The sequence below is a fragment of the Martes martes genome (genome assembly GCF_963455335.1).
Source record: "Martes martes genome assembly, chromosome: 6".
NCBI classification, from domain to species: Eukaryota; Metazoa; Chordata; class Mammalia; order Carnivora; family Mustelidae; genus Martes; species Martes martes.
In genome coordinates, this window is record NC_137893.1 from 24,847,463 (window position 1) to 24,856,398 (window position 8,936).

Genomic DNA, 8,936 nt, shown 5'->3' on the forward strand with positions numbered 1-8,936 from the left:
GGGAAGTGACCTGACAGAAGTGTTATTTTAAGAGTTCTTTGCCAATGGTGTGGACTGAGTAGTGGAGAGGAAAACGGCAGGAAGCCCGGAGGTCTGCGGTCAGATCTTCAGGGTAGATAGGACAGTGAACGAGCTGACGCCTGTAAGCAAAGCAACGTCTGGAACAGAGGCAACGCTGCCCTTGACCTGCGGGACACTGGGAATCGCTCCACGTTCGTGAGCCTGTTCACTGCTCGATTAAGAACCCGGTCTAACTGCTTTGCAGCCTACTGCCACTGAAAAGCGTCCCTTCTGGAGACCTCTCAGGTTGACCGCGGAAACTGGGGAGGCTTCCCCGACACACTTCCCACCCCCGCGGGCTGCGCACCTTCCCGGGTCTTCAAGGTCAAAGGAAACTGGACACCTGCGTCCTCGAGTTCTGGGTCTGCGTTTGGAGCCTGCAGTAGCCGCCGGGCCCAAGCGCGGACGGCCGCGGCGCACCGGATCCCCACGGCCCCCGCAGCCCCCGGGTCCACAGGGCGTCCGGAGGCTGGCCGGGCCGGGGCAAGACGCGGGAGATTCACGCGGAGTCCTGGCAGGAGCGCAGGCACGGCAGAGGCGCTCGTCGCGCCCTTACTTCACGAGTACGCGCCGGGAAGCAACAGAGTGGGCTCCAGCCGGGGTCACAACACGCCCGACAGGGGCGCAGTTACTAGCACTTCGGGACCGCTCCTCCCTCCCTCGAGCCCTCCCCGCGGCCTGGCGGACCCGGGCCTCCAGGCCCCGCCCCTTCCGTCGGCGCCGCCGCGGCGAGAGTGGGCCGGGAGGGTTTCGCGGGCGCGGCGGCGGCGATGCAGCGACCCCTGCTGGAGATCGCGCTTCGGAGGACTGCGCGGAGGCCAGGCCCCGGCTGAGTGGAGCCCGGAAGCCGGTGCCGCGGGTTTCCACGTGGCTTAAGAGAGTTTGTCTTCATGCAGTGTCCTTGGATTTTCTGGGGTCACAAACCCTTTTGAACATCTTTGAGAGTTATAACGTTGCCTCCAGAAAAATGTACATACCCGCCAGAACTTACTAATAAAATAAGGTAAGTTCACAACATCTTTTCTAGAATAAAGTGATTCAGAGGTGACTGGGTCATAACTGTCCTGCGGTAGCTGATTAGATGGCCAGATAAAAAGTCTGAAAAGACTGCTTAGCCACGGACCTTGTGGAAACAGCCCTTTGGCGGCGTAAGAAGATGAACCAGAAACCAAAGAGAGTACTTCAAAGGGACAACCTGTTTGACACATATCCACATTACTCTTTTTTAATGTGTTAATAAATAATACGTTTATTAATAACAGATACGTGCTCTGTTAAATTAAAAATAGCCCGTTATCAGAGCATCTTCCCTTCTCTTTCCCATCCTCACCAGCTCCCACGTTTTTTGCACAGTATTTTCCGCTGCTTCCTCATTGCTACACACAATGGCTATTTGGTTGCCTTTGAACAGTAAGAAAGTGGTTACAAATTATTTCAAATGTTGAAATGATACAACTTCATACAACCGTCAACTCACTTTATACTGTTGACATTTTGGGTGATATACAGTTGCATTTACTAGTTTAAGTCATTTGTAGAAGGTTACAGATAAATTGTTAAGTCTGCCGGTAATAGGGGTTTATCAGTATTATTTTAAACCAACAAAATTACTGTATGATCACGTGTGATTACAGGAGGAGATAAAAGAATACAGTGATAGTGGGTTACACAGACCCAGCTTGGTCACTGGCCTTTAAAAAAAGAAATACGGGGCACCTGGGTGGCTCAGTGGGTTAAAGCCTCTGCCTCCGGCTCGGGTCATGATCCCAGGGTCTTGGGATCGAGCCCCGCATCGGGCTCTCTGCTCTGCGGGGAACCTGCTTCCTCCTGTCTCTCTGCCTGCCTCTCTGCCTAGTTGTGATTTCTGTCTGTCAAATAAATATTTTTAAAAAAAGAAATACTGGGGCGCCTGGGTGGCTCAGTGGGTTAAAGTCTCTTCGGCTGTGGTCATGGTCCCAGGGTCCTGGGATCGAGCCCTGCGTCGGGCTCTCTGCTAGGCAGGGAGCCTGCTTCCTCCTCTCTATCTGCCTGCCTCTCTGCCTGCCTCTCTGCCTGCTTGTGATCTCTGTCAAATAAATAAAACCTTAAAAAATATATATATATATAAAAATAAAAAAAGAAATATTTCATTAGATGAATCGAGTTTGTTTTTAACTTAAAATGCTAATTAATATTAAAAACTGCTGGGAGATTAACAAGTAGTATGTGGGGGTTGGGAGTATACATTTGTGATTTGTAATTTTTTTTTCCACAGAAACATTCTTGGGTGCCTGGCTGGCTCAGTTGGTGGGGCATGTGACTCTTCATCTCAGGGTCATGAGTTCAAGCCCCATGTTGGGTGTGGAGCCTACTTAAAAAAAAAGAAAGCAAGAAAGAAAAAAATAGAAAAGAAAGAAACATCCCATTTTTTTCTCCCCTGGGCAGGAGCTCCTGCTTTTGAATGTTTTGGGAGTTGTAGTTTTCACAAATTCAGACCACCTAGTGGACCAAATTCCCATTTTAGCCAACAGGGCTACGCCACTTCAGATCACAAGATGAGAATTTTAATTTAGCTCAAATACTTACTCTTACATAAAGAGATGAGTAAATCAGGTGGTGCGTTTGGTTGGGGCCTGTAGGTAAATTTAAAGTTTTTTTTTTTTTTAAGATTTTATTTATTTGACACAGAGAGAGCACAAGTAGGCAGAGCAGCAGGCAGAGAGAGAGAGGGGGAAGCAGGCTCTTCACTGAGCAGGGAGCTGGATGTGGGGCTCAATCCCAGAATCCTGGATAATGACCTGAACCACTTAAGGCAGACTTTTAACCCACTGAGCCATCCAGGTGCCCCTACAGTTATTTTTTCTTTTAATGAAGGAGGAGCGACTTCGCTGTTAGTACTCTCAAGCTTGTTATGGGCTGGATTTTATTTTCTTGTATGTCTTCTTACAACTTATTTACTGCTTATTCTTTGTTTAAGTGGAGAAAAATTACCTGGAGAAGGAGGTTCCTTTCCACTGCCTCCCCTTGCTCATCCCACGCCAAAAATATTTTAAGAACATTACTAAGCCCCATCCCTCCACTTTGCACCCCATATCCTCTTACTTTCTCAAGGAGCTTATTCTTTTGACTTTGCTCTTTCCTGAATCATCAATCTTTCTCTCTCTTCTAGATCATTCCTGCCCACATACAAACAAGTAACAAGTTCTAGTTCTCTCACATTAATGAGATATATGAGATAATTTAATTTTAAAAATTGAATAGAAATAATGTGATACTTTTTTCACTTCACTTTATATTTGAGATTCTTCCCATATTTATACATTCATTCGGGCTTCTTCATACAATTCATATATAAATTATTCCCAGTTTATTTCCTCCTTTCCTAAAGAATAGTTAGGTTTTGTCAAACATTGCAGTGATGGGCACTTATGGGGGTATCGATGTGTTTGAAAGTGTTTCTAGGGTGTTTACTTAGAATAGAAATCTCCTGGGACCTAGCGTAAGTATGTTTTTCCTCAATCTTACTAAAAATGGCCTAATTTACATTTGTACAGGCTCAGGAAGGCCATATTCCACCCCCCCCTTCTCGATAGTTCATATCATCAGATTTTTAAAATATTGTCAGTTATATGGATGGAAAATGACACCTAGTTTTAACTTGTAAACTTTCCCTGATTGGTAGTGAGATTGAGTATCTTTTTGTATAGTTGGTCAGATTTTATCTTCTTTAATTTGCCAGTTTATACTCTTGCCCACTTTTCTGTGTAGTTGCCTTTTCCATTCACCTGTCTTCCCAGTGAAGGTAAACCAGGTACCACCAGAACTCCCAAGAACTCACTACCTGCATCATGTACGTGACCTGCAGCAGACGTGGCTCCCATGGAGTTCAGCCATGTTGTGATCCTGGTAACCCTGTTCCTGATTTGGGTTATGATGCTTGCCGTTCCTTCCTTCTCTCCTTCCTTCCTCCCTCTCTCCCTCTCTCCCTCCCTCCCTCCCTTCCTTCCTTCCTTCCGAATGGACTATTTTTTTTTTTAATTTATTTATTTGAGAGTGAGAGAGAGAGCTCGACAGAGAGAGAGTGGGGGGAGGGGAGGAAGGCAAAGTGGACTCCCTGCTGAGCAGGGAGCCGCTGTAGGACTGGATCCCAGGACTTGGGGGTCATGACCTGAGCCCAAGGCAGACAGGCGACCCACTGAGCCACCCAGGTGCTCCAATCCCCTGCTTTCTTAAAAGAATACTTATAGGGGTACCTGGATGGCTCAGCCATTTAAATGTCTGACTCTTGATTTTGACTTAGGTCATGGTCTCAGGGTCAAGAGATTGGGCCCATGTCCAGTTGGGCTCTACACTCGGCTGGGAGCCTGCTGGAGATTCTTTCTCTCTGCAACTCCCACTCCGTTAACTGCATTCTCTCTGTCTCTTTCAAATAAACAATCTTCTTTTTTTTTTTTAATGATTTTATTTATTTATTTGACAGAGAGAGATCACAAGTAGACAGAGAGGCAGGCAGAGAGAGAGAGAGGGAAGCAGGCTCCCTGCCGAGCAGAGAGCCCGATGTGGGACTCGATCCCAGGACCCTGAGATCATGACCTGAGCCGAAGGCAGCGGCTTAACCCACTGAGCCACCCAGGCGCCCCTCAAATAAACAATCTTCTTAAAAAACCTAGTTTAAAAAAAAATCACATGCTTATGTTTTCCCAAACAATATATTGATGAGTTTTGTTCTTGAAATGTATTTAAGTGATGTTGTATTATAGGTCACATGTGATACACCATCTGTTGATGACTTGTTCTGTCACTCAACACTAGAATTCTAAAATTGAGTCGCCGATCTGCTGCCTCCAGATTATAGTTCAGCCGTTTCTTTTAGTGTAACTACACCATAATTTATTATTTTTGTTTCTGTTTTTTTCAGAAAGAAGAAAAACAATTTTATTTTTTAAAATGATTTTTGTTTTTTCATTTTTTGGCCACTATATTTTTTTCAGTCTTTTGTAGAATTTTATTTTCTCCTTTCAATCATCATAAGATGATATCCAAATTTTGTTTTAATTGGAGGATCTATGAACACAGACTTATCCAGCACACTCATAGGCAAGGCAAATGCTGCTTCTGGAAATGGTTCCACCATGGTACCTCTGATCACCCAACCCAGTTCACCCCTTCGCCCGGCTCTATCTTCATGATACCGTGCAGCCACTTCATTGGATGTCTTTCCAGGCTTTAACTTTTCCGTGGCCCCCATAGTTTTCCCTTGTTTTTCACCCAGAAAGTGTCTGACCTTTACTGCATTGCCGCCACATTCGGGACCCTGAGCCTTCTTGTCAGAAGAACGACCACTCCGGGAGGTAGCTCCACCTTTCCCTAAACCACTTTTTCCTTTGGGCGGCATCTTCAAAACTTGCAGCTGAACTGCCAGTATATATATATACATATATATGTGTGTGTGTATATATATACACACACACACACACATATATATATATATATTTTAAGATTTCATTCATTCGTTCGACAACAGCGATCACAAGCAGACAGAGGCAGGTGGGGTGGTGGGGGGGAAGCAGGCTCCCCGCCGAGCAAAGAGCCCGACATGGGGCTCGATCCCAGGACCCCAGGATCACAACCTGAGCCAAAGGCAGAGGCTTCAACCCACTGAGCCACCCAGGCACCCCAGTGTATATATTTTTTAAGGTTTTATTTATTTATTTATTTATATATTTGACAGAGAGAGAGAGAGAGACACGGCAAGAGAGGGAACACAAATGGGGGAGTGGGGGAGTGGGAAAGGGAGAAGCAGGCTTCCTACTGAGCAGGGAGTCTGATGCAGGGCTTGATCCCAGGACCCTGGGATCATGACCTGAGCCGAAAATGACTGAACCACCCAAGTGCCCCAGGATTTATAATTATTTAATTAATTAATTTGTCAGGGAGAGAGAGCACAAACAGAGGGAGCAGTGGGCTCCCCACTGAGCAGGGAGACAGACACGGGACTTGATCCCAGGACCCTGGAATCATGACTTGAGCTGAGCTGAAGGCAGATGCCTAACCGAATGAGCCACCCAGGTGTCCATGCCAGTATTATTATTTTTTAATTGAATTTGATACACATGCTACCCTAATTTCAGGTGTATAATACAGTGATTCAACTTCTCTATACGTTATGCTATGCTCCCCATAAATGTAGCTGCCATCTTGACCATACAACACTGTTCTTTTTTTTTTTTTTTTTAAGATTTTCTTTATTTATTTGAGAGAGAGAGAGAATAAGAGACAACACGAGAGGGGAGAAGGTCAGAGGGAGGAGCAGACTCCCCACAGAGCTGGGAGCCCGATGCGGGACTCAATCCCAAGACTCTGGGATCATGACCTGAGCCGAAAGCAGTGGCTTAACCAACTGAGCCACCCAGGCGCGGCAACCATACAACACTGTTAACAATGCCATTGACTGTATGCTATGTGCTGTACCTTCCATCTCCTTGACTTATTCATTCCATAACTGTGGAATGAATAACTGTGCCTCCCATGCCCCTTCACCCCTTTACCATCATTTACTTTTTGTTCTTCTGTTGGTGGACTATGATTACTTTTCTGTTTTTCTTTTTTTATGATATTGGAAAACGTATCTATGAACCATCATTCAAATATATTTAAGCCAAAATTTTCAGAGGGTATCGATTTAGGAATAAAATTATTGGAATTTTGAGTATACATACATAATAGAATAATTATAACAATATGCTGCAATAAAAGTTGTATGAATGTGGTCTCATTCCTCAAAATATCTTACACTGTACTCCTCCTTCTTGTGTTGATGTGAGATGATACAGTGCCCAGGTGATGAGATGAAGTCAGGTGCATGATGTAGGCATTGTGAAGGGGCAGTAAGATACTCCCGACCTGACGATTTGTCAGTAGAGGATCATCTGCTTCCAGATCATGGTTAACCACAGACGACTAAAACTGTGAAAGGGAAACACCATGAGTAAGGGGGGGGGGGGCGCTATGTATTTCTAGGTACCGTCTATTTTTCTTGCCATTTCAAATTGTAGAATTTTTTTTTTAAGATTTTATTTATTTATTTGACAGAGATCACAAGTAGGCAGAGAAGCAGGCAGAGGGAGAGGAGGAAGCAGGCTCCCTGCTGAGCAGAGAGCCTGATGCAGCGCTCAATCCCAGGACCCTGAGATCATGACCTGAGCCGAAGGCAGAGACTTTAACCCACTGAGGCACCCCGGCGCCCCTCAAATTGTAGAATTTAGTTACATTTTGAAGACTTTTTTATTGATGTAAAACTTACATAGTAAAATGCACAAATCTTAAGTATAAGCTTAGTGACCTTGTGCATATGTTTTATTCCTGTAATTACCATACAGAAAAAGATCTACATAGAGCATTTCTAACATACCAGAAGGCTCTGTCATGCGTCCTCCCAGTGAACAATGCCAAAGAGAATCACTGTTCTGACCTCTATTACTACATATTAGCTTTGTCTGTCTGTACACAGTTGTATTTTCTCTGTCCCCCCCCTTTTTTTTTTCCTAAGATTTTACTCATTCATTTGACAGAGTGTGCACAAGCAGGGGAGCAGCAGGCAGAGAGAGAGAAGCAGGCTTCCCACTTAGTAGGGAGCCTGATGTGGAACTTGATCCCAGGACCCTGGGATCATGACCTGAGCCAAAGGCAGCCACTAATCTGACTGAGCCACCCAGGCACCCCTCATTTGTTTTCTTAGATTCCACGTATGAGTGAAATCACATGGTGTTTGTCTTTCCCTTTCTGACATACTTCGCTGAATATGATACCCCGTAGGTCTCTCCATATTGTTGCAAATGTCATGATCTCTTCTTTTTTTCTGGCTGTGTATGTGTGTATATACATATATAAGTATATATGTATTACATATGTATTCTTATATATGAAATATTACATATTATATACATATTGTGTACATATGTAACATTATATATATTATACGTATATAACTATACATATATACTCATATGCATACATACACACACTACATCTTTCTTACCATTTGTCTATCAGTGGATACTTGGATTGCTTCCATAGCTTGGCTATTGTAAATAATGCCACAATAAACAAGTGTGCACATATCTTTTTGTATTAGCGTTTTCATTTTCTTTGGGTAAATATGCAGTAGTGGAATTATTGGATCATAAGGTGTTACTCTTTTAAATTTTTTGAGAAAGCTCTATGCTTTTTTCCATGGTGGCTGCACCAGTTTACATTCTTCACATCCTCACCAACACTTGTTATTTCTTCTCTCTCTCTCTCTTTTTTTTTTTAAGATTTTTTAATTTATTTGAGGGCACCTGGGTGGCTCAGTGGGTTAAGCCTCTGCCTTCGGCTCAGGTCATGATCTCAGGATCCTGGGATTGAGCCCCACATTGGGCTCTCTGTTTGGAGGGGAGCCTGCTTCCTCCTTTCTCTCTCTGCCTGCCTCTCTGCCTACTTGTGATTTCTCTCTGTCAAATAAATTAATAAAATCTTTAAAAAAAGATTTTTTTATTTATTTAAGAGAGAAAGAAAGAGAGGGAGAGAGAGAGAGAGAGATAGAGAGGGAGAAGGAATGTTGGGGGAGGGGCAGAGGAAGAAGCAGGCTCCCTGCTGAGCAGGGAGCCCAATATGGGGCTCGATCCCAAGACCCCAGGATCATGACCTGAGGTGCAGGCAGAGACTTTAACCCACTGAGCCACCCAGGTGCCCCTTCATTTACATTTTCATAATGATTAGTGCTACTGAGCATTTTTTCCTGTGTGTAATAGCCTTTCCAAACTTTGTACTTTTTAAATCTTATCTTACTGTTTCAGTGCTGTGGTACAATGTTGAACAAAAGCACTGGTAGTATCACTTTTCCTGATTCTAAAAGG

The 8,936-nt window shown here is 44.2% G+C and overlaps 2 protein-coding genes across 4 annotated transcripts in view; both read right to left on the reverse strand.

Moving 5' to 3' along the window:
- MTRES1 (mitochondrial transcription rescue factor 1) overlaps window positions 1–779 on the reverse strand; it is a 30,390-nt gene extending 29,611 nt beyond the window's left edge. For 2 of the 3 annotated variants that reach the window (XM_080807193.1, XM_080807194.1), the window contains exon 1: window positions 368–756. The gene's annotated coding sequence lies outside the window, so the exon portion shown is untranslated. Of the gene's footprint in view, window positions 1–367 lie in introns of all 3 variants that reach the window. The other variant, XM_080807192.1, reaches the window with a different exon arrangement.
- A 4,265-nt stretch (window positions 780–5,044) lies between these two features.
- On the reverse strand, window positions 5,045–5,434 carry LOC308345089 (peptidyl-prolyl cis-trans isomerase NIMA-interacting 4-like; the record flags this gene model as incomplete). The annotated part of the gene is made up of 1 exon (XM_080807053.1): window positions 5,045–5,434. The coding sequence occupies one exon, from the start codon at window positions 5,432–5,434 to the stop codon at window positions 5,045–5,047; it is 390 nt and encodes a 129-aa protein (XP_080663179.1).
- Window positions 5,435–8,936: the final 3,502 nt, after the last annotated feature.